This window comes from Phaethon lepturus, unplaced genomic scaffold, assembly GCF_000687285.1.
Source record: "Phaethon lepturus isolate BGI_N335 unplaced genomic scaffold, ASM68728v1 scaffold21447, whole genome shotgun sequence".
Lineage (NCBI taxonomy): Eukaryota > Metazoa > Chordata > Aves > Phaethontiformes > Phaethontidae > Phaethon > Phaethon lepturus.
The window spans coordinates 14,851-41,226 of record NW_010552843.1 but is presented as its reverse complement, the minus strand read 5'-3'; the positions used below and the strand labels follow the sequence as shown (position 1 = coordinate 41,226).

The window sequence follows — 26,376 nt, the reverse complement described above, 5'->3', positions numbered from 1 at the left end:
TGTTTGAAGATTCTTTGGACCATGTAAAAAACATTAAATATTTACATTGACTCTCCCATTCCTTGCTAATTTAAATCTTAATATGATTCTATTCATTACACTCTCTTCCCCTCCCTCAGTCTCTCATTAGTACACAATTAACATTAACCAGAATTACGGACTGAACACCAACATGAATTCTTTTATGCAAAACACCCTCTCTTCTATTCAGGGTAGCTTCCTCATGAGGAAACTCAATGCTGAGTACTCTGAAGAATGGGGTTTTATTATATAGTGAAGAAAAAGTTGGGACATTTCATTAGCAAGCCAGATTTAGACCCCTCATAACCACAGATGAAGGGCTAGCATATAAAACAGCTTCTTACATGGTTTTCCAGCAGTGCCTTCCTACTTGTTCTGCATCTCTGCAACTGATACTTGAACCAACAAACAAAAATCACGGGATGGGGGGGGAACGATAGTCACTTTGAGGTGCAACAAACTAAAAACTGTACAATTAAGATAGTGAGCTGTACCCTTTGTATGACAGGACCATACTGTCCTCAAATCCCCTAGTTCTTTAAGTTCTTATAGAAGCCTTTGTACTTCCATGACATCCTATTTCAGCATATCCACCCGCTGCTTCTAACAACAAAGCATAAAAAGCAACATGCTCTATACATCTAAGGATATTGTGACAAGTTAAAAAAAAAAAAAAACACTTCAAAAGCACCACAGAAACATTACCAGCATATTCCTTACACAATATAGGTCAAAATACTCTTTATTTCTGTAAATAGCCAACTGCAGTAGAAAAAGCTTCATTGAATTGTTTGAAGGCCACACACAAAACTATTCAGTAGAGAGCAAAGTTTCAAAACAAATCACAGTTGTTTGTATTCAACACTAAGGCCACAACTAAGCTACAGGTCAAACAAAATTGTTCTGATAAATATCTGAACTAGAACAAGATGGTCACTTCCTACCACTGAATTATCCAAAACATTAACACATTAAAAACATTAACACAATTAGTGGCTCTCTAATGCTCTGTTTGGAAGGCATTTTCTTCTCCCTACATACATCAAATAGTACTGAAAGAATGCACAGTATAGTGAAGCTGCTATACCAACACCAGAATGATTTAAATGAAGTCTCAGAATGGACAGAGGTATATTAGAGATCTCAAGGAAACTGCCTTTCAAGGAGCATCATGCAGAATCTAAAATCCTTACTGATCTAACAAAAAGTCAAAGGCACCCACATGTACATAAGTAAACTGCAGCAACAGCCAAAAAAAAAGGGCTGAATGCTCATAATGGAAACAAAAGGAGGGAGGGACAAGACAAAAAAAAAAATCAACAATAACACACTATTAGTTTGGTCATCCAATGCACAGTAGCAAAAAAAGAAACAAACAAAACCCAGGGATTTCTATGATCCATGAGATGTTGCTTTATCTCTTATCAAAAGCAGGATCAGTCATACTTCAATCATTCCTGAGCAATTTGCTTAATCTGCTTTTAACAGTTTAAAATAAGATCTACAACCTCATCAGCCAACCTCATTGTCAGAAAGCTTCTCCTAGTAGCTACGTTTAGTTTCTACCTATCTTAACTACCTTCACATACCTTCTGACTAACAGCGTGTCTTTCCTCGATCTACTCTGCTAGACTAACTCACCCCATTTGAAATGCTGCAATGCATAAAATGTCCTTGAATACAGGGAAAATCTCCAGATTATATTTCACATTAAAAAATTATTACGCTCTACATTACCAGACATGTAAATACAAACATTGTTTTTCCACACTAAATCCAGCAGCTAGTTTTTCTTGGTTCAGCAACCCATTCCCCAGTACTCACGCTGACCTCAATCTAACAGAGAATTTATACTTATGCAGCATGTGAGAAAAACGTCTGCAGTAGATTCTAGTTTTTGTGCAGCTTGAGAAATCTGCACACCAACTTAAATAGGAAGACTTCCCTGGGACTAAAAGAAATTTTAAAAATTTTTGAAGAAGGTATAGTTTTGAGTGAAGAAACTGCACTGAGAAGCAAACATTTTAAACTGAGGCTGAAGGTTTAAGCTGGTTGTTTTCAGGTAGCAAAAAGACTTCAGTGGTACAACTTCTTGTTGCCTACTGCCAGCCCTCAATATGCAACAGAAATGCTTGAGCTGCACTGGAGTGTCTCCGTCACTTTCCAGAAATGCTGTTACCCTGAAGCTGCACGCTTCTGCACTGCTTACATGAACAAAAAAGACAAATGACATCTATAAATTGGTAAACCCAAACTTCCTCCCAAAAAGGCCATCATAAAGATGGCAGCAAACCTTGCAATAAAAGAGTTCGCCATTGCAGATGTTCCCCAAAGCCTGCCTCCGCTCCTGGGTTATCTCCAGGATCATGGAGAAAAAAAAAAAGGATATTCTCACAAACACACATTAAACAAGCCTTGGGGTAGTGATGTGGTTAATTCCTAGACCCTTTCTGTCTCAAAACTGGGACACATCAGAACTTTGAAGTCTTAAATAATCCCCACAGTAGACACCCCCAATCCCAGGGAACTGTGTGTGCTAGCAACAAGAAAAAGAAATTTCCCTACTCCTACATAATCATAAGTGACTTTGTGTTTAATTTTATTTCCATTAAATAGCACTCTCCACTGAGAAAAACAGTACTAGAAACGAGTATGTACCGGAAAAATGCAGCAAGTTAAACCAATGACTCAGGCTGGCAGTAGCACAGTCAGGAGACAGACAGAAGAACCAATTTCCCTTCTGACACTCCCTTCCCAACTTCCTTAACTCTGTATTAAAAGCAAAATACCTAAATCATAGGAAGAAGGAAACAGCAGTGCTGCTATAGACTTCAGCTATCACAACAATTTCAAATCCAGCAGTAAGGAAGTTTCATGGCTCTTCTACACAAATAAAAAAAAGGACTATATTGCCATCAGAAAAGAAGCTACTGTAGCCCTTTGTACTGTTTGAGTTTGTTCTTTGGTTCTAGCTAGTAGAAATAGCAGAACACGTCTGTATGTTTTCTCCGTAACTGTTTTGTTGTTGTTAATAAGCAAAACCAAATCACTACATTTCCCGCTCTGCTTTTTTACGACCTTTAATATCACAGTACTTAACATAATGATGACAAAAAGAAGCATTTCCTGTAAGTTGTCCTGGTACTTCTGAGACTACAGTCTGCAAACTAGCTAAGACAAAACACTAAAAACAATACACAGGAAATTACCCTCAAATGGCAAAAGGGACAGACTAAATTGCTTAGAAACGTTAAATCAATACATTAGCAGTCAGTAATGACACTGGTATAGGTGTGTTTATCAGTTCAGATCATCCATTAAGAATTTGCTATAATTCCCTTTATTTCTGAATTCATGTTGAGCAATGACTTATCACAAAGCAGACTGTACATGTATCATACAGCAAACCACAATTTATACCTCGACTATGTGACTTTCTATAAAGCTTGAGATAATACTCTAACTTTGTAAACACTACAGAAACCATGATTCTTTGCAGAAACTATGAAAAAAGAATGTTAGACTTAAGTAAAAACATGGTTTTTCCTATTGCTTTGCTCCAGTTGTGAAGCTGTCCCATACCAAATCACGTATTACTTTAAAAGCGAGCAAGACAAATAAAAATGTTCATACAGAATATGCTATCAGTAGCCATTTGCTACTGCAACTTAATTATAGCTGAAGTGTAGTAGCTGTGGTAGCAGACTCACATAAATATAAGCATACATTTATGTATGTAATGTGTGCCTCACATTCTGTCTGGACAGAAAAAAGTTATATGAACCCTACAGTTTTAATTCCAAACTTCACAAAAGCAAGTAGCCACAAGGTTCAAATGAAAGGTCAGAGGGAGAGCAAACAGGAAAATATGTGAGTTTCTGTTGTGTTGACACCCACAACATTAGTTCAAAAAATCAAAATAAAAGCACATTTCTTACCTTCACCTACCATAGAAACACCTATTGACATGCCCATAAACTTGCTTTTCGTCCATACGTGAGCGTTCACACACATTTTCTTCTCTTTGCACTCACAGTAAAAGCAAGATACCGGTGGATGATGGGATACTTGTTCAGCTACAAACCTCAGCTTGTAGCACGTGGACTGGTCCTGGCCAAACTCCTTGGTTGGGTCCTTCGCAACCGTGGAGGCACCGTTAGTTCTGAACGCTTTCACTTTATCTTTAGGCACATCCCACGAGCAATGAAACGTTTCACCAATTATAGGGTTATAGGGCTTCTTGGCAACCGCTCCCTTTCGGCCTTCGTGAAAAGCTGTTAGATAATACTCCACAAAGCAGATAATTCTTTCCTCGGGAGTGGCTCCAGCTGCAATTGACAAAAACAGGTCTGGATGGGCCATGAAATTTGCATACATCTCCAGCAGGGATCTTTTCTCCAAAATAAATGTTGGAAGCACTACCTGTATGCAAAGCAGACAAAGGCAGATATGATTTCCCCATGATCACACTACCACAGGGGAAGGGGTGGGGGGGACAACAGTTAAGAGAGCTTCAATTCTGGCCCTCCCAAGTTTCGGGACAGCGTATTTTCCTCCCCTACCACAGCGATTTCGTTTTCTTTGCAGTGTAAATAGTGAGGGAAGGAAAAAGCAGCAGCCTTGATAGTCATGCAGGCTGCTGCTTATTTCATGATTCTCAACAGCAGCTCACACAACAGGGATGGGCTGTTCCACTCAGGTGGAAATCTGCCTTTTCCTCTCCTCTCAGTTAACAAACCCACCATTGTTCTCCCTGTTTACAGGACATAAAAACATACTTCGATGTAAATTAATTTACATCAAACATCAACAAACCCAACTAATCACAACCCTCCAAAAACGGAGGGGCACACCCTCCCAAACCACTAGATGATGAGTAATTTATGTAAACACACACATCACCAACTTGTAAGAGGTGGAGAGCGTAAGGGGTACATCTACCCAATCTGCCAAACATCTGGGCTCCCAATTTCAGTCCTGGGCCCTTGACTACCCACTGCATACGTGTTAGGTCCCTTCCAGCCTCTAACAAACCGAGCCAGCTAGATCCAACCAAAACCAAAATCTCAGGTGTGCTTCCAGGGGTAAAACCATGCCAAGGACCATTCCCAAGAGGCTATAGGCAAGAAAACGCTCCCAGTTGGACTCCTCCTGCCCTACACTGTCATTGTACGTGTCATGTCCCTTCCTACCTCCCAAGTCAAATCCCTTGCCACACCTACGCCTTCCTTCACCCCCAAAGCTTGAGACTGTACCATGCTGCTGTGGTGGGCCCCTGCATGCCTTCACCTTATTTTGGGCAAGTTGAAACAAACAAAAACTGCACAAACTCTTACATTAATGACCTAGGACTAGAGAGGCTCCAGGGGGTCCGGAAAAAAGTCTGGGATTGAGCGTTAGGCAGTCTGCGCTGGAGGGAGCCAGACCTGGCTGCAGTCTTGAGTGGGTCATCTAGCAATGCAGATGTTGCCAACGCCACCCACTTAGGAGTAACACTTTGTTCAAAGTTTTCAATGAATCATTCTGGAGTGCACTGCAAGTCAGACAAGGGCTACAGGACCTAAAATAATTCATTTATCTCCCTTCCTTCTCCCCCACGCTCCACAACTTGTGCGGGACCATCCCAGGGGAGCTCAGAGTTTGCTCCTGCGTGACCAACAAGGAAATTCTGGCACACACAGATTTGTCTAGAATCAAAGTGTCTCAAGGACGCCAGATGCAGACCAACATCTGTTCACTTTTCAAGTAATTCTTCTGCTTTCCTCTTTAATTCTTCATTGCATTTACTTTTTCCCTTTCCCAAAAGCAAGGGTTATTTACAGCAGGCAGGGAGCCACCCTTCAATAAAACACATTTGCTTTCCCCCCTGCTGCCCAGGCTTGCTGTTCTAAGTGGGACCAAAGCACACTTCAGCCTTTTTGGATCCCATGGATAATGAAATAGAAGCTGTCAAACTTCTGTTCATCATTTAGTTCTTTTCAAAGAAAACTTGTAAACATGGAAAAAAATTCCAGTCACAACGGTTTAAATGCAGTCTTAACAGCTACACGGTAAGCCAACATACCACAACTACAAAAAAAGATCACTGCTCCATTTGGTAACATACATGCTCATTCTCCTTCTGTGTATTATTTACACACATAGAGTCTTTTATAGGCTAATAATTTTTACAAGCTTAGCTATAAATCAAGCAAAGTTCCATCTGTAATATTCCTCTGACTCTACTCTGTAAGCCTTGAGGACTCTACATTGTCTCTGTTACCAACCTAATGAGGCCCCAAAAGATGCAGGACCTTAATTTTACACTATGCGTGGCAAACTACTGAGTGCTAAAGACAGCCTACAGTCTCCATGGTGGTGTGATAGCGAGGGGCTGAGGAGATGGGTTTATAAAAGTGAAATCTAAAACTCTGGAAGGCAAAGTGAAAAAGCAGTAGATTTTCTTAGAGTACTCTTAGCTCTAACAATTCTGTCTTACTTGCAGCATTCTCATTCTGACTAAATATTCATTATCCGATATAATCTTAAAAAATGTAATTCAGCATTACTGACCCTCAATACAGGATTTCATTTTAATATAAATTGTACACTCAAAGATCAGGTTATCAAAGGGGAAACCGACAGCAAAACACAATAAAAACAACCCCATCACTTCTGTCTAGAAATACTCGCAGTGACTATCATGAGTTCACTGTACAGACTTGAAAGGGCAGAGAAACTCATTTGAATAAACAGCACTCGGCATCTTCTTATGTCCAAGTATGTGTCTCTAAAAAGAGTGACCTTTATTAGCACAAATGGAGGAGAATAAAAACTACAGACCATATTTAAGATGATGCAAATTTTATGGTACAACATTAAGGCTGCTGTGGTTTCATTCTGTTGACTTAATCATATAGTCCTCATATCTACTCTCTCAAGTATTAGCTGTGCGTTTTGCAGCTACATACTTAACACAGCCACTAAATAAGATGTTACGAATCACTGGACTCTTATTATTCAGTTTCAGGAATCAATTTAAAATCTGAATAAAGCTTGAACTCCAAGCTCAAATGATTTTGCTTTAAAAGCCCAACTAAAATGGAAACTACACCCTTAATTGTAGCAGGAAAGGATCCACTGCAAAATGCAGAATAACTGAATTGTTTCCACAAAAGGAGGCAGAACTACATATGAAAAAGATGTGAGTTTGAAAGCTTACACAACTCCAGCATTACAAAATATGCCTAGAAAACACTGCTTTTTACTAAATAACCTCATAACCTCAAAGGTTCAATATGCAACAACACCACATACTAAGATAGTCAAAAAGAAAAAAAAAGTCAGTCTTTTTTTTTTTAATTGGCCCAATCTTGATTTCTGCAGAAATAAGCAAAACAGAAATAAACAAATTTGGAAGCATACAGCATTCTTTTCGCCAGCGTTGTACTGTCATGCACTTGTGCTAGTACACTAGCTTCCAAAGGAATGAGGTTTTCAACTCTTCTGCAGCCAAACAGAATGCACTGTCTAGAAAAATACACTTAGGACCTATGTTCTTTATATTGGTTTTGGACTGGACTAGAACAAATTTTTTTTTTTTTTGTAATGGCATAAAAAGTCAAAACTGCCTAATTTTTTTCCTCTGAGAAAAAGCTGGCATGACAATGAAATGGACAAAAGAATCTCTCTAGAATAAATACCAAGTTGCTGAAGTCTGAAGCAAAAAATCTCCTGATGGCATTCTAAAATGTTAGAATAATCTTTGTTCTTATTCCTTCTCGGGCTTCACGTGAAAAGGGGTTTAATGGGCATTCATTCATTTTCACTGAGGTTAAAAAGAGCATATTGCTTTAAAGCTTGATCATAATCTCCTAGGTTTGAATTCACCTATACTTAATTAGAACTGAATGGAACTGAGAAAAGTAAGAGCATGACTTCTTAAAAACAGAGATACTTATCCCCGCTACTATTTACTGTTGAGGCAAATCATGGGTGTCAGCACCATTCCCTATTTTTTTCAGAAATCTGACCAAGGTACTGCATGCTGAGATGTCCTTCTCTTAGAGGTACAAAAGCTTTCCACTGTCATCTATGTCACTGTGGGAATAAAACAAGCTATTTTTATCACACATTTTTAAATTGCAAGGTTAAAGTGTATTGACAAGCAAATTAAAAACTTATGACATTGTGAACATACTACAATGTTAATTTACAGCAGGTTCATATTCTGTAGAATTACTGGCAGCCCTTTTACACAGAATGGCAGCCCTTTATTTTTGGAAGGTGAGAGAATGCAGGGGAGCGATCACCCATCTGTACAAACTGTTAGCATTAATTGCAATCCATTAAATGCCATTTGCCCACAAATTTATCAGGCTGTCAGTGTTCTTTGGCGCTGTTTTTCGTTTTTTAAAAGCCCAAAGAACAAACAATTTAGAAACCCTTTTTTTCCCCAGCAATTCCAATTTTAACTGAGGTTTCAAATCCTCACCCAGTCCAAAGCATCAGTTTTGTACTATGTTCTGCTGCTGTGAACTGCTCCTCCACCCAACTCTCTCTAGCAGCTATTAAAGTCTATTTGGCCACCACAGAGTCTAGCCTGTTCTAGCAAATCCCCATGCAGATTTAATACTTCATTGCGGGTGTTTTCCTTCACGGTAGATTTTTACTGTTTAACTCCTCATTAAAAGGCATGGCAGCATGACACATTTCAGCAGTGAAGCACCTCTGCAACGTTAAATGTGGCTATTATCACTGTGGGAAATTGATGTCAGCGCAGGCAAGGCCAAGACTAACATAAGCAATCACCCCATAGGAAAAGGAAAAGATGCTGTTTCCTCTGATACGGTACATAAAGATAATGATTATGCATCCAAAACCCAAAGCCACCAAGGGCTCAGAAAAGCTGTTTGTTCACATGTGTATTACGTTACAATCCATAGCTCACAAACTGAACCAAAGAAACAACCCTATGGAAGAAGGTACAGGAAAATGGAAACATATAAAACATCCTCTCATATTAGCAACTACTGTGCCACAACCACTTCCAGCAGCAGCTGACTAGCATCAAGGCTATCTGAAATCTGACTTTCAGAGGAATAACGAAAAATGAGAAGATGTGCAGCCAACAAACCAAGCTTTATCATCACACATCTGTGGCCCTAAGGGCCTCATGCCAGTAAGCAAAGTTAATAAAAAACAGCCAGCTGTCTTGTAATTTTTTTTTTTGTCCTTAAAATGGTCAGAAAAGTGATGTGCACATGTGGCATGTCTCATTAATACTCATCATATGTGTATTCATGCATCACGCAGACCAGAGCTAGATATAACTCTGCCATATGCCTGTTCCTCTTCTCAGACTGTGGGTATTATATACATACATTCATGCATGCTAGTATTTCGCCATACCATAGATCTGATAATATTCATCACTGTCCTCAAAAACTGTGCTCTAAGAACACTATGTATGAAATAGGTTATTATATATATTTACCTTCCTACTTTTCTTATAAGTATCTACACTGTCCTTATTTACAGTAATTTCTCTTATTTACATTAACTGTGTGTCTTTGGGGTTTTGCCTCCTCTGCCATGAGAAAAAGATGACACTGGAAATCAGGGAAGAAACATCTTATTCATTACCAAAGACAAAATGCTTTGAAGACACAAGAACAACAGATAAGGAATTTAGTGTAGTTTAAATATTATGGACTCAGACAGCCTTAGCAAATCAACATACAGAAAACAAAGAGCTATAAAAAACTGAGGACTATAAGAAAATCAAAACTATAAGAAAAATGAATTGTACATAACCCCAGACATACTAAGAAGTGACAGGTATAAATTATTCACAAATTAAATGATGAAACTTTTGTTCTACTTAGAACAAAAAATTAATTTCTGTGCAGCTATTCAATAGCTATACTTAGCAACAGATTACAGGATTGCTCAGTCTTAAAAATGTAAGTATTTTTAAATAGAGTCAATTGTTCCAGAGGAAGCAGAAAAGACTGTATTAAGAAAGCCTTATTTTGTAAGAAAGTGGTAGTAAAAATATATTTTGATTAATATGCAAGATCAAAAGGAGAGCAGATGAACTCTTCAGAATGTCAAAATGCCCAGGAGAAGAATCTCCTGCAGAGCTACTTCAAATCAAAGCACAAGGGAAATTCTCTGGTCATTCCAAACTTTTTTTTATTTGTGGAGGGTGTGTCAGAATGAGCAATTCTTATTTGTGGGAAGTGGGTTATAGTGGTTTCATTTGGGTTTTTTTAAGCAGAAAACCTTTGTGGAAGGAAAGGGTATGCCATATCTTTATAAAAAGCCACTTGATTATTTATTAAACCTCATAAGAAGCTTTCACTGGAATGTAGGACTTATTCAAAGACGCATTCTCTGCTTCCAGAACATCTACTTCATTTCCAAAGCTCTAAGGATTTATGGGAAATTTCTCAGACACCATAACTTCTCTGATCCTATCAGTATGGATATGCTCAATAACAACACTGGTTCTAGTACCAGAAGGATGCACAGAAGGTTAAACTGGTGATCTGCTTAGCACGGACAAGAACAGTGACACATTGAAGATTCCAATTTCTTCACCATCATGGTGTTTTTGAAGCTGCCAAGTAATTAAATGGAATCCAATCCACAAAGCAGTAACTGGAGCACACATCTCGTTCATCGATACAATTGCCATTATTGTTCCTCAAACACTCAGTGCACACTGACTTAACATACATGTGGGATACATACACAACATATGGTTGCTTTGAAAGACTTACAAAAAATAAGGAAGGGTTGCGGGGGGGGGTGTGTGTGTGTGGGGGGGTGTGTGTGTGTGTTTTTCTTCTCTTTTCTTTCCCTTCTCCCCCACACCACCCTCCAATTCCTAACCTTATCACTTTGTATGAAAACCTGCCTACTAGGAGACCACACTCCATAGCTCTCTGGAACCACACCTTCATAAAGAGGCAAATTTCCTTGTCCACAGGGGCAAAACATGCTCACAGGAACGACATGTGTGCGCACACACACACAGAGAAGGATGAGAAGAATTAAAAATAATGAACAATTATAAAAGTGATAGAGTGTCCATACCCTGGTAAGGTCCATGCCAAGTTTGAGCTGAGAGATGAGATGGAGAATTACACTACGTTGATCATCCATGACTCCTAAATCCTCCTCTTCATTATCTTCAGTATCTGTCATTTCGTCTTCAACTAGGATCAACTCAGAAGCTGAATTCTGAAATGAAAAGAAACATCACCATCTGGACAAAAAGATACAGCATTTTTTTTTTCCCCACTATGCATGTTTAAAAATGGAGCTGTCTTAATGGCATCAAAGACAGCTTCTGTTAAAACCAGGAAGATACAAACTCAAAATGTAAAAAATCCAGAGATGGGTTCATACAGCATTTTGATCCTATCCTCAGAACAAAAGTGGTAAATATCAGGTGCTAATTTACACATTCTCTTCTCATATTTATATTTCAGCAATGCCAGACAAAAATCACAGCATATTAAAGTAACGGATCTTCTGTTTAATAAATAGAAGTAAACAGTTGAAAATGAGTCTTCATGAGTTTGTTTCAAAAATCTTTCCAGCAAATATTCATACGTCATGCCTAGATGTTGCATGACCTGATTTCACACTATTTTTTTTTTCCCTTTCCTCTATTCAACTTCCAAGTTAGATATCTAAGGAAGTCAAGACTATTAACTGAAGGAGATAAAAAGAAGACCATAATTAAAGTACACACCTTTGGAAAAAAAAAACAGAAGACATTAGATTTGCGGGGTAAGGCAATGCCATGAGTCTTTATGACATTTGCAACACTACGCTGCTTCACAGTGTACCCATGCCAATACTGCCCAGTTTCCAGACATACAAGCTCAAGATCAAGAAAGAGGCACCATGCCATCCCCCTTCAAGAGGAACTTTACAGCAGAAAGGGATAATGACTTGTGATATTTTATTTCTCTGCAGGGTTTACAATATATTCCTAACAATAATCCAAACAGGTGGTAGTTATTTTGTTCGATCCATTGAAACCACTCTGCAAGCCTTCCAAATATGTATTCAGGTAAGCTTTTTGTACTTTAAAAAAAAAGGAAAAAAAAGTTATGTAGCTGAAAAATTTACAGCCCAGCATTTTATTCCCCAAGGATTCCATACTGTAAATTAGACAATCCTACCTGCAAAAGTTAGCACTCCTTCACACTAAATAGCATTTCTACAGAAACAGTTAGTTCATTACATAAAATGAGAAATTTTTCATCTCACTGTGAAAGTCTTTGCAACTGAAAAGTTTCATTAAAGACAACTGATACTCAGAATTAGGTTTCAAAGAAGTATTTCTGAATGACCCCTCACGTGAACAGCAGCCTGTGTAACGACAGTGTCTCTGATGTTTAGTTACTACAGATGTTTCCAGGATTTTAATAAAGTGTTTTCTCTTTCTCTCTCTCCCCCCTTTTTTCTCTTTTTTTGTTTTTTAATTAAATAAATGTTTAGGTAGCTATTCCCAAAATAATAGCTACTTGGTGAAATCCAAGAACATTTGAAAGACGCTTTACAATTACTTTATTTAGAAAGTAGTATATGTAGATTACATAAAACAGAGGCTGGTGAGCTGTAACCTCAACAGCTTGGAGCTTTTCAAAAGGACAAAACCACACTTTCTTCTTCCCACTCCCTCAGAAAATAAAAGGATAGAACAATAAGCCCTTTCCTCCCGAAATGCACAGCATTATTATCCAACTGATGCCTTACTGACAAGTTCAATTAACATAAAATCTGACAACCTCATACAAAATTATCAGAGAGACATAAAGCCTGGCTCAGTTGTACAGGCTACGATTCATTTGGAGGGAGCACGGAAAAAGCAGTAGCAGAACTTACAGTAGATGTTTCCACAGGAGGTTTCTCTTTGATCCAGCTTGACCTCATTGAGAGCACTGAGCTACCAAATAAGCACTGCTGCTTCTGTTACTGCCATGAACCGAGCTCGCGGCAAACAAGCTCCAGCAGGAATTAATAGTGCTAGGAAAAAAAAAGCAAGGGAACCTCCCCTCCTCACTCCCACCCCCTCTTTTTTTCTTTTTTTGCTTTTGGCTATCTGACAAGTTGGAGAGTGCGCGCCGGATGTCAATCTGCTCCTTGCGTCTCTAGTCACATGGCATCGAGATCAGTGAGCTTAACTGCACACAGCTCCAACTGGGAAATGGTGCTGCTGTTTCCCAAAGGATATCCTGGTGGGCTGTTCTCCAGGTGCAGCAGGGAGGGAGCACGCGTGTGCCTGAGCGTGCAGGAGCGTGACAGAGAGACAACATGCTAGCAGGAATAAGCTTTCAAGTGAACACTTAACAGCTGTGTAAACTTTAGCTGTTAACAGCATCAGAAAATAAACCAGTTGCACATCGACAAGTTCACAGACTGTATCAGATACTAAGAATTTTCTTCTTTGCCTGAAGATTGCACATTCAGCCAGAGACAGAAATCCTTCCTTCTTTCCTGCTAAAATAGGTATTAGGTTTTCCATGCCTCCCAAAGTGGTACTAACAAAATAGCAACTGCCTCTCATTGCTCCTTTACAAAATGTGCACAGTGAGGGCAAGCAACCCCATGAACAGTTTAAGTGCTCAGGAAAGCAGTGTTTGCATTGCTTTAAACCAAAGACTTTATGCTCATCAGGGAGGATAACTACAGTGTAACACTAGGATCAAGCGTGTTGAATGACCATTCTGCAGTAAGGACCATAATTTTAATTATCTCAACTATGTCTTATTTTAAGAACATGTGCATGGGCACCAAAAATGTAAAAAGAAATCCCACAACTCTGGTAGTAGAGTTATCAACATACTAATGACCTTCAGTGCATGTAGAATGACATGAGTTGTCTGCATCTTTTCTCACTTTCCAAGAAAATAAGAACTTAAGTAGCAGTGTACAATTTATGTCACAGAACTGGACAGCAGCCATCTTCAGTAAGCAATATCCTTTCTGTATTTTCCTCTCTTCTCATTAGTTAATCTAGTTCTAGTTAATCACTGAATTACTTTTTAAGAGCACAGACAACAGACATTTCTTTTCCAAGTAATGCATATTTTCTTTAAAAAACAAAACCAAACACAAAACAAAACAAAACCAAACCCCAACAACAAAAAAACACAACCACGTAAGCACAGCACAAGGTGTGTGGACATACAGCCACAAAATACAAAGCTACTCTTATCTTTAAAGCATCATAAAAGTCCAATCAGGTTTTTAATTCTTTTTCTTTCCACAGAAATAGTATACAGTTTAGTAGTAACTGATATGTAAGCATACAGTAACATGCAAAAGATTATGTTGAGTGATTATCCTTTAATGGCAGCTTTTCTGAATTATCAGATACAGACATACATTATTACATGCCTCCGCATTCCCCCCCCCCGCCCCAAATAATTGCAAGGCTGAACTAGGAAAGCAGTGATTTGCTCCATTCCTGTGTGGTCAAAGCATGATGTAAAATCTATTGAGTTGTGTGCAGCTCAGCCTGGGAATGAACAGCACAGCTAGGCTTGGGTGCTACCCCTGAGAATCAAATACTGAACCAGCTACAAACAAGCACCAAAAAGGGGCTTATATTTAAAATAATTTTAATCAAAATGAGTTTCTGACATTGGGCTGAAGCACCAGGGTTTTTCAGAAAAATCTGAATGGAAAACAACAGATCATTTCTAGGAATCCCTCAAAGGGATTCACTTCAAAGTTTAAAGACTGAAGATATGAAAACACACGCTGGCAGAGATCTTTTTAAACAGGTCACTTCATTAGAACTGGTATCAATTAATTTAGAGAGGTTATCTGCTGGGATACAAAACGGATGTTCTAGTCAGCAGTCTTCATCAAAAAACATGGTGATTCTTTTTTAACAGATGAAACCTATAAGGGAAAGAAATTGTTTCTCAAGGAAACACTCTGCATTTTAAAAAAAAGTCTTCAGGAAGAAGATGCTTCTACAAGCCTGGGACAGAATCACAGAGTAAAAAGCTATGTTTCTGTCAAAGGGCAAACCTGCCTCCGTTCTTCCAAAGCCTCTTCCACAAGTTAATTTTTCAAATTAACTGCTGTGCTGCAAATTAATTTTTAGATAATAAGTTTATTTGTAAGGCTCAGAGCTCAGTTTTACAATATACTTGACAAACCATATCGTGCAACAGTACTGTCAAGCATGACATAGACCTCATCTTGTTTATTTGTCGTGGCAGAGACAAAGCAATATACAGAATCACAGTATCATTTAGGTTGGAATGGACCTCTTGTCCTGCACTCTGCTTAAGCAGGGACACCTAAAACCAGTTGCCAAGGACCGAGTCCAGCTAGGTTTTCAGTATCTCCAAGGACAGACTCCACAACCTCTTTCAGCAACCTGTGCCAGTGTTTGACTATCTACACAGCAAAATAGTCCTTTCTGATGTTCAGATTTACTTTCATGTACCTATTGCCTCTTGTCCTGTCACTGGGCACTACTGAGAAGACTCCAGCTCCCTGTTCTTCACTTCCTCCCATCAGGTATTTATCTACATAGATAAGATCCCCCCCAAAGTCGTCTCTTCTCCAGGCTGAACAGTCCCAGCTCTCTCAGCTTCTCCTCATTTGAATGATGCTCCAGAACCTTCATCGTCTTTGTGGATCCGTGCTGGACCCACCCCAGTAAGTCCATGTCTCTCTTGCACTGGGGAGTCCAGAACTGCACACAACACAGCAGATGTGACCTCACCTCTGCCAAGTAGAGGGGAAGGATGACCTCCCTCCACCTGCTGAGAACACTCTTCCTAATGCAGCCCAGGATGTTGTTGGCCACCTTTGCCACAAGACTGCATGGCTGGCTCACTGTCAGCTTGCTGTCCAGCAAGACCCCAAGGTCTTCTCTGCAGAACTGCTTTCCAGCTAGTTGGCCCCCAGCCTGTACTGGTGCAGGGGCTTACCCTCAGATATCCCCAGATGCAGGACTTTGCATTTCCCTTTGTTGAACTTGATGAGATTCCTCCCTGTCCAGCCTGCCAAGGTCCTTCTCAATGGCAGCACCTTTTGGCTCATCGGCCACTCCTCCCAGTTTTTTTAAGATCTACAAACTTGCCAAGGGTGCGCTCTGACCCATCATCCAGCTTGTTAATGAAGCTGTTGCACAGTACTGGCCCCAGTATTGACCCCTGGGGTATGCCACTAGTGACTGCCTTCCAACTGGACCTTGTACCAGTGATCACAACCTGCTGGGCCTGGCCATTCAGACGGTTTTTACTCTACCTCATTGCCCACTTATCTAAGCCATACTCTGTCAGCTTGTCTATGAGGATGTTATGGGAGGCAGGGTCAAAAACCTTACCAAGGTCAAGGCAAACAACATCCACTGCTGACCTTACTTGCACCAAGCTAGTCACTTCATTGTAGAGGGCTATCATGTTGATTAAGCGTGAGTCCCTCTTTGTAAATCCACGCCTACTACTCCACATCACCTTCTTGTCCTTCATGTGTTTTGAAATGCTTTCCAGGGTTAGTTGCTCCACTGCCTTCCCAGGGGTTGAGGAAAGGCTGACCAACCTGCAGTTCCCCAGATGTTTCTTCTTGCCCTTCTTGAAAATAGGAGTGACATTTGCATTCTTCCCGTCTTCATGAATCTCTCCCAAACACCATGACCCTTTAAAGACAATAGATGGTTGCCTTGCAATGACACTGGCCAATACCCTCCATCAGGTCCCAGCTTAAGCGCTGCCTAACCTTGTCCTCCTCCACCAAGGATAAAGTCTCCCTCCAGACTTTCCCTCTGATCTCAGAGGTCTGGGATTCCTGAAGGCTGATGTCACCAGTAAAGACTGAGGCAAAGAAGGCATTGCATAACTCAGCCTTCTCTCAGTCATAGTAATGAGCAGAGACTATGTGTATCCTGACAGGGACACACTGAGGACTTGTACAGGACTCATAAGGCAATTCTTCATACAGTTGCACCAAAATACTCCAAAGAATTTTCATTAATGCATGAAAAAGTTTTAATGGAGTACAAAAAGGACTGTAGTCAGGAACAAGAGGATGAATCTTAGGAACTTAAAACATCTGGATAAAAAGACATCATTTAATAATATTCCAAGGGAATTAGTCCTTAAGTCTTTCCACATTCAAAAAAAATTGCAAAAGATACTAAATAAGTAAGACTGTATGAAACATTTCTGCATTGAGAGAAAGATGGAATAAATTGCTTGCAAGGCTTGTTCAGAATCAACATTAAACGGAATTAGCATTTTCAGACTAGGCAAAGATTGCCATATTTTCTGTACAGTCATCTAATTACAATTAGTTCTACTAGCACACATAAAAATCAAAGGCTTCATTTTGATTTTCAGATTCCTTCCGTTAATGATATAGGTTTGCAGGCATCATTTACACTTGCACTTGTGTACGAGAGCTTGCAAACAGGTTTTCTGTGGGTGTAAGTTTAAATATAACTCTGTAAGGTCAGAGAGCTTTAGCACCTTTACGCTAATGTGACAAATTGGCCCTGTAAGATTTTCACCAGTCTCAGTACCAAAATTAGAATTCTCTTTGTAAAGTAGATACAGTATTAATACCCCAAAAGTAGTAATAGATAATGAGCTGTTAGCTTCTTGCAGGGCTTGTCACTGTATCAGAATCAACAAAACTGCACTAACCTGCAGCCTTCACTTCTTCCAGCATGTACACCTTCAAAATATTTAATTACATTTACTACCAGCTGTGGCATGCACCTGATAGAAAAACATGCAAGCTTACTGCACCTATCCCTCATTAGCAGTGATTTGAATTTCAAATGTAGCTTGTCCGCTAAGTTGTACTTATTAAACTATTTTATATACAGACTAGCATATTAGCATGCTGCAAAAGGAGTAATTCCCACAAAGAAAATTGAAATTAATAGAAATGAAATAAAAAATTTCTGTGTACTTCAACCTAAATCTTGAAACAAACCAAACTCAAACATTTACTTCAAACACACTGTAAAGACTGAAATTATCATCATCATGCATGCAATTCTCCCCTAATTTCCAAATGCATTGTCATTTACATATTAGTCACTTTAAGCTTAACTATAAGGTAGTAACACTTTTTTTTTTATATCCAACAAGCTCCTGTATCTCTTTATATAAGCTTTTCTACTCTTGAAGAACAGGTCAAATAAAATAAAATAGAAAACACTCTTCTCAGCATTTACCACCACACCATTACACAACGAAATCAGAGTAAGGGAAAAAAGAGGGTTTGAAAAGCAGTGGTAGAGTGAACTCAGGTCATTGCTTGAGCCCTGGCCTCCATCTTACTGGAGTCTTACTTACGCTTTGCTCCTGGTAGCCCTGTGACTGATCATTGCAAAGAAAGAGTAGATCACAGATAAGACCTCAAACACACCAACATCCCATACACCCACTATAATGTGGGCACCTGGATCCCAAAGTTCCAGTCACTTTCAAACAGACTTAAGGCTCCCCAGAGTTAAAGGTTTGTTTTGTTTTGTTTTAAAATGAGACTTAACGAGGTCAGAACCAAAGCAGAGCTTAAATGAAGAATTTAGAAAGCAAAACTTACTACAGCCCATACATCTCAATTTCGTCATGAAAAAGACCTCTTAAAGGTAGCAAAATAGGTGGCTCAGCTCAGCTCATTTTCTTTATTTACTCTGAAAATTTCCCAGGTGCTGACTCTTCCACTGCCTGTCACTAGATTTTGCTTTAATTGCTGGGAAAATGTCTGCCGTAGTATTAAAACGCAAAAAGTCTACCACCTCCAGGGGGAACCCACGCCCTCCAAAGCCCCCAGTCACACTTTTCCTAGCATTCAATCATCATAACTTAGATATAACAATGACAAACTGAAATTAAAGTTAAGATAACTTTTAAAACACCAAAGCAAGCAACAGAGGATGGCAACCAAATTAAAAGGATTTTACAATTAAAAAGTGAGCACACTGTGTCTTAGACACAACAACACTATGACAAGCAAAAATATCACTTTTTTCTTTGCTGCTGTCATCTACCTACAGATGCAATCAGCAAGACAGTTTCTCTTTCATCCAACTGGATGAAGGAAAAATGGCATAACAGGCAGATTTTCTACTTACCTTAAACTATGTGTAGCAAGAAAAATAATCCAGGCATATGTATTTGGATAGATAAGTAACCGCTGCATCTGGGTTTGGGGTGTGAGAGAGTGGGGTCAAAGCTTTTACATACTCCTAGATACATTGTTCATCACTGATAGGTCAAACCGTAGAGTATCTGGTAGAAAAACCTCACATCACGAAAGAATGTCTACAAACTGCCAAGAAATCTATTTCTTGACAAATTTGTTATTTGTGTTTGGTAATTCAGGTCTCCAGAGAAAATAAAATTCTTCAAATTAGGACTATCAACAATTAAAACATCTTGGATTTTTGTGTATGGATAATATATACACATGTATTTTGTGGTTTGTTGTTTGGCTTTTTTTAATTGAATATGCTAAGCACATTGGATGTTCAGAAAATCTCTCCAGCTAGGGACAAGTGCAAGGATCAAAGTGTGGCAATGTGAGCAATCTCTCTCTTTCTCACAAGATTAACTGGATACAACACGTAACAGCAGTCTCATCTACTGAACCAAGTAATATCTAGCTCCCTTTAGGAGTTCCTTCCTTCACTGTGAAGCAGGTAAGCAAAGCAGAAAAGCATCTCGCTACTAATACTTCATAAATATAGACAGGCTGACACACAGATAATGCAAGCAAAGAAAATAATCACAAAACCTGTATCTTCAGTGACAAATAGGTCTGCAACCTTTTTCCTTCCCAAGAAAACCAATCTGCCAGGCATCTGGAGGCAAGTACATTATCCGGATATTCACTATTTTGAGAGCTTTACTAATGCTTTTTTTGTTAATGTTTTGCAGCAGTATCTCTGGGAATGGAGGTCTTTTCATCCTTAAAGAACCAGCTCAGAAAGATTCCTTTTCCTACACTGCAGATGTGTTTATCTCTGACCTGTGACCACACTTAGGGGTAAACATAATACAGCAGAGACGAGGACCAGGTAACATAAGAGATTTAAGAAGAGAAAGGGTTGGCTTGTAGTTTGAAGAATAGGAAAAAAATGCATGTTACCTGAAACAGAGGGCATCTATGTTTATGTTGCAGTACAGCCTGTGTAAGCCTTCAGAAAAAATATTAGAGACTAACCGTGAAAGTGATTATGTTTAAGAATAAAGAATCAATCAGTGACTTAACATCCTTTTAAAAAGAGATCCTCATCTGGATTACCTACAGCACTGTAATCCTGTTATGCACCAAATAATATTTGTTGGACAACTTTTTTCCTACATGTTCATATCTTCTTCATAAGACAATTAATCTTGCAAATTTTGATTTTCATAAACCTAAGGTAGTCAATTCTGAAACTCCGCTGAAAAGCGGCTAATTCCCAAGCACATGCTCCAAAGGAAAAGATTAAGTACTAGCACCAGTGCACCCAGCTTGTGAGCATCTTTTACAGAATTGTAGAATCTTTGGTTTGGAAGGGACCTTCAAAGGTCATCCAGTCCAATCCCCCTGCAATGAGCAGGGACATCTTCGACTCGATCAGGTTGCTCAGAGCCCCGTCCAATCTGACCTAGAATGTGTCCAGGGATGGGGCATCCACCACCTCTCTGGGCAGCCTGTGCCAGTGTTTTATCATGAAGTAAAATGAGGACTACTGAAGTACAGCACTGTTTAATCTGAATCCTAAAACACAAGAGGACTTTAGAGTATTGCATAAATTCAGTAAGAACTGGGAATAAGTATTTTTCATCACTGTTATCATCAGAAAGGAACAGCAACATGAGACTAAAAAAAAAAAATGCACAAAGAGAAAAGCCCCATGGACTTGCCCTAAATTGACACAAAAAACCTTGAAGGCTAGCATAAATCACAAAAGTAAATTTTATGCTAACCTAAAACCACAAGAAATACCACACCATAACAGTTTTAACAAAACCTATTCATTCCTCATGCAATACCGATACTAGTGAAGAACAATTTCCTGAAAGATATTCAGTTTTGTTTTGAATTTTTTTAGAAGCAAGATGGCTATAAATACAGGATCTGATACTATGCAAAATAAGTTGCTCAGAATTTACAAGCTTACAAACCACACAGCGTGGCAGGACAGATTCCCATCACTGGCCAGGCAGGACTTCAGAGATTGTGCAGGGTCTGAAAGTCACATGCTTGTAACTTTGGGGAGCTAAAGTCAAAAGACTGCACTGAGTTGCAGATTGGTGAGGGAGACTAACATGGAGGAAAATACGTCAGAAGGCTATACTCTCTAGACATCCCCCTGTATTAAACAGGATCCTCTCTAGAATGAGATCCTTGGGGAGAAACCTGAAAAAAATAGGAGCAACTTGCCTCATACTGCCACAAAGAAGGGAAAGACACTTTTTGGTCAGGGACCTAGCAGGCGGTGTTAGTCGCTCACCAGACAGTATGGCACACTGGTAAGGAGAGGCATCATACTCAAACAAGCCTTTGCTCCCAGTCATAAAATCCCTAGAGAAACTGCAACAGTTTGTGCAGAGAGGTTGTGGGACCTCCACTGTTGGAGGTGTTCAAGACTTGACTGGACATGATCCTGAGCAAGCTGACCCGATTAGCTCTGCTTTGAGCAAAGTGCTGTGGTGCAGGACCTCCAGAGGCCCCTTTCAACCTGGAGTACTCTGTGATTCTATAATGATTCTGCTTGCAAAGCCCAGTAACTGAACAGTTGGGAAGTAACAGAACTGAAGTCATTCAGCCAGCTGTTAATTCTCTTCTGTTTTACGTTGCTTTGTACACTAGCTGAGCAAATTTATGGCAGAAAAATGCTACCACATTAGTCAACAATGTACCTTTTTACATAAGGAAAGAAGGCACAGAAAAAGATGGACAGCTACAAATTTAACCTTTATGATCATCTGGTCTTGCAATACAAATCTAGATGTAAATCCAGTTCTCTCAGTGCTATTTCTTGTATGCAATATCACATGCCAGCATAAGAAGAGAGAAATGGTAAGGACATGTTAATAAAAGCAATATCAACAATCTTTCCTCAAGGCAACACACTTATTAAACCACCCTGACTCTTCCTGCAATTTTCTGCCCCGTCCACTATACACATTCTCATTGCTGCCACACATACACACAAAATAAAAAAAAAAGGACAGACAGGCTCAAGTCTTTCAAAAGAAAAACACATCATTATAAATCATACCAGGAGAACATTGAATGTATATGTGAAACAAACTAAGCCTAGAAGATTGTCATCTTTTACACAGCTAATTTCCTGAGGTCAGTGGAACTCTCTACTTGAAAAGCTTCTATTTGTTCTCAGCCTCATGAATCGCTTGGTCCATCTTGGACTGTGAAGGCAACTGTGCAGTCTCTCTATGCTATAATGTAGAAGAGTCCTGCCTCTTTCATCTTCTCTTTCCACATCCTCCTCAGAGACAAAGGTTTATAACTAAATACTTTCATCCCAGCTGTTTCCACATTCAAGGCTTTTCAAATAAAGAAACACTGTAATTCATCATCACAAGCAAAAAACTATATTTTTTCTAGCAAGACCAGATGGAACAGCTGAAGCCAGTTTGGATGATGCTTCACTAAGCAAGACAAAGCAATTCCAGCCTGAGACAAATACTCATTGTAGAAGAGTTCAGCCCAACTTACTGAAGCCTACCAAAGTTATTGACCGTCTTAATGAGATGGGTAAGCTTACTAATGGGCAGTATTGCCAAATCCACATATATAAACATACTAAGAAATAAAAGTGACAGCACAAAGCAAATCAGTTGGCACACAACAAATCAATTAGCATACAATCCTGAACTAAAATTAACATTGGCTTCAGAGTTTGTTTTGCAGAGGGCATAGGTTTTATAATGAACAGAGTAAGCAGTTGATTCATTTTTAACTCAAGTTTTAAGCCTTACTGCAAGGGAACCTGAGTTCTTTATATTCCAATGATTAGTTTTCACTGAATTTCACTAGTAATTATGGAATGCCACATGAATCAGAGCCTCATGTTTATTCAAATTAGATGCAAATGTTGTATTAAAGCTTCATATTTTTATTTTAAGTAGACTATTACTCTCAAACACATTATATAGATAGCAGCTGGAATCCATGCATTTTGGAGGTAGGAATGACTCAACAAAATGAAATGGCTTTGGCTGGAGCTAAATTTTTATTAATTATTTGCATAAACCATTTTACTAGAGATTGTTTGCTGACACAGTATTTATTCCAGAAAGCTAGCAAAAAAAAAAAAAAAATTTTAGTTAGATTATCTTAGTCATTGTCAGTACTGCTGTAGCAGGCTTAGGATCATTTAATTCTACTTTTAGTGCAATTGTACATTCAAGCCTTAAATAAACTTTCCCTTGATTATCCTTAAATATACCTTCAATTGATTATCTCAGATTTCATTTTTTAAATGGTCTCCTAGTGAATGGATTATCTGGTACCATCTTTGCCTCGAGATTAATTTATCTATCCAAGTCATTACAGGCCATTTACTGTGCTCTTCGGTCCAAAAAGTACTTAATCATGCAGAAGGCAAAAAGCAGAGCACATTCAGAAATCCTGTAATGTCTGTACTAAACAGTGAAAAGGGACTCTCTGTAATATTGCAAATGTTACTTTCCCACCCTGATCTGTTCTCTTTCCATTACTGTTCTTGGGGCTAGCACTGTATGTTCATGGCTAAGCTGATCTCCCAACGTCAGTTACACAGATTTGTGTCAAGTACAAAAAGGAACTAGTAAACGCTAGGAAAAATTTACACTGGGAAACAATCCACAGTCCTGGGCAAGTCTCTTGAGCCATAGATATATAAAGAAAAGGTAATATCGAATTAGGAATCATTTATTGTATATAGCTTAGTTTCTAAAATTGCAGGAGAACTTTTAAAATTATTTCTTAGCATCTCTTAACACATTCTGTAATAGCTCTAAAGGCTATTACATCCTCCATAAAGGATGAAGTGTCATCATATTAGCAAGTATACTAACCTACAGATAGAAAACAATTTCAGCTTGAAAGCAACTATCAGCTGAAGAGATTGGACAAAAACACATCATCTTTTAAAATTAAGAACTAAACAAATTGTACATCCTGTAAATAGCACAGTTCCTTCTTACAGTTGAAAACGCCAAGTTTCAGATGATCTAAGGGACCAAAATATCTCTAATGATCTGGACTTGACTTCCCTTGCAATCACTATGACAATTAAAACCTGGTTTAGCAGTTAGTCAGAGCTAAAGCCTCAATCCTACAGAGCTAAAACTTCAATCCTATTAAAAAGACACTTCCATATTGAGCATGTGTACAGTTTCTCATGCACACAAGCAAGGGAAAGTTAGAAACAGGAAAGCAGAGAGACTGCATAGATGCCAGACGCACAGGATGGAAAGAATTAGCTGGCATGGAATTTTAAGGCGTAAAAATCACATGAAGAGGGCTAAATCACAGATGTAGCTACAGCATGATTTCTGTAATAATTCTTAACTAAACTGGAAGTATTCCTTCCCTCTTAGGTCCCACATAAGAACAGCCTGCTTCCCATTTGTATCTGGCTGCCAGGGGAAGCATTTGGCCTGCAGTTACATTTTGTCAGCTCAGAAGGGGAATTCTGACACCCAAAATGACAATTAGTTCAACTGGAACAGTAGCTCACATATGGAAATGATTCACCCTTTATTCTACATAGGCACTAAGTTTATTACAACCGAATTTACTATAAAGATTCAATATTTTAAACCGAATCAACTTCGGCATTTCTTGAAAGGATTTACAAAATTATAAACCCTTAATTGAAGGAAGCAGGGTCCAGTACTGCAGACTGGACACAGACCAAGTTCACATCACAGCTCTGGCATACTTCATACCAGATTTGTCCAGTTCTTTTTTAAGGGAAAAACTCTAAGTAATACCTTGAAATTATAACATAGCGTATGCCAAAAAGTCCAAAGCAGTTCCCTAGGGGATGCACAAAAGTATTTTACATCAACTCACATCAGATGGAGAATAGTTCTGTTCAGCTCAGCCCTTACCCCAGCTTCTACCTGATGTTTCAGGTGGACAGACCAAAAAAATACAAACAGAGAAATTAAGTAAAATTTGGAGGCTTGTAACAAACAAACAAACAAACAAAAAAAAAAAAGTACGAAAATAAAAGACAAAGCTGCTTGATCCAGCATTACACTCTCATGAGTTACTTCTTTCAGTGAAGATAACAGGCTTTAACTTAATGCTGTCCTATATCACAACACTAAAAGAAAACTCATCTGCGAAGATGAAACTGCAACATCAAGAAAGGACTTGCTAAAACAGTCAGGCAATACACAAGAAAGTAACCTCTGCCACAAAATCTTTATTTTCTGAACTAGTTTAAGCAATATCTCAAATGATATCCCTGCATTTGGAAGAAAGAAACACCCTAAATAACAAAAGCAACTAAGAGAAGAATCTTTAGCTGTTACATTATTTCACCAGGGGAGAAACTATACTCCTGAAACCCAAAAGGGAGGTTCTAGTTATCAAAACTCAACTCCAGAACTTACTATATCCCTCAAGAACGCTTAAGTAGTCAAAGAACATTGCATCAGATGAGCCTTGTTATTCCAAAGGAGAAGTACAAGATCCATGCTTCTTCATAAACATGTAAAAAACATGGCAGAGAACAAGCTATTGGTTTGTTAATGATGTTGCTTAACGCACTGCTGCAAAGTGTCTATATGCTGCGCTGAGAATTAACGTAGCTATCACTAAACACATTCAGCCACTTGGTCATGTTGCCAGGAAACTGCTGCCAGTGGCAGCCTGCTATATGGGAAAGATTCCTCAGCAGTCATCATCCCACCCCCCAACAGAACAAATTTCTCTGTGAGTTTTTTTTTTTTAAATCACTGCTGATCCATGTACCTAAAAATTATCTTTTCCTTATAAATAACATTCTATAATATAAGCAGCTGAGTCGGTTGTTCCTCAAGGGTAGTAATTTAATGGCTTTTTCTATTTCAGACTACAATTCACAATTTGTTTGGTCGGTACATCTACTATATTATGCTAAGCGCTAGCCAAAAAGCTCTCTTCCAGTCCTTTGGGGTACAGCTTCTGACTAAGAGATAGAGGTTGTATCATAAAAAGTACAGTTATTTTTTTAAATAAAAATCTAGGCCTAGTCAAAGAAGAAATTGGAATTAATTTTGATAGCACTGCTGGAGGATCCAGCACTCTCTTCTCACGACTTCTGTAACAGCAAGGCTCCCTTCTTTTTGGCAGGTATATTTTGAAACCTGAGTCCCA

General features: G+C 38.9%; 1 protein-coding gene across 1 annotated transcript in view; it reads right to left on the bottom strand.

The window, feature by feature from the left end:
* Positions 1–26,376, bottom strand: part of OSBPL10 (oxysterol binding protein-like 10) — a gene marked incomplete at its 5' end in the record, with an annotated part of 50,144 nt that overhangs the window by 9,204 nt on the left and 14,564 nt on the right. Inside the window, 2 exons of the mRNA XM_010291354.1 lie at positions 3,960–4,443; positions 11,104–11,250. Of these exons, the coding sequence (XP_010289656.1) occupies positions 3,960–4,443; positions 11,104–11,250 (631 nt within the window). The remainder of the gene's footprint in view (positions 1–3,959; positions 4,444–11,103; positions 11,251–26,376) is intronic.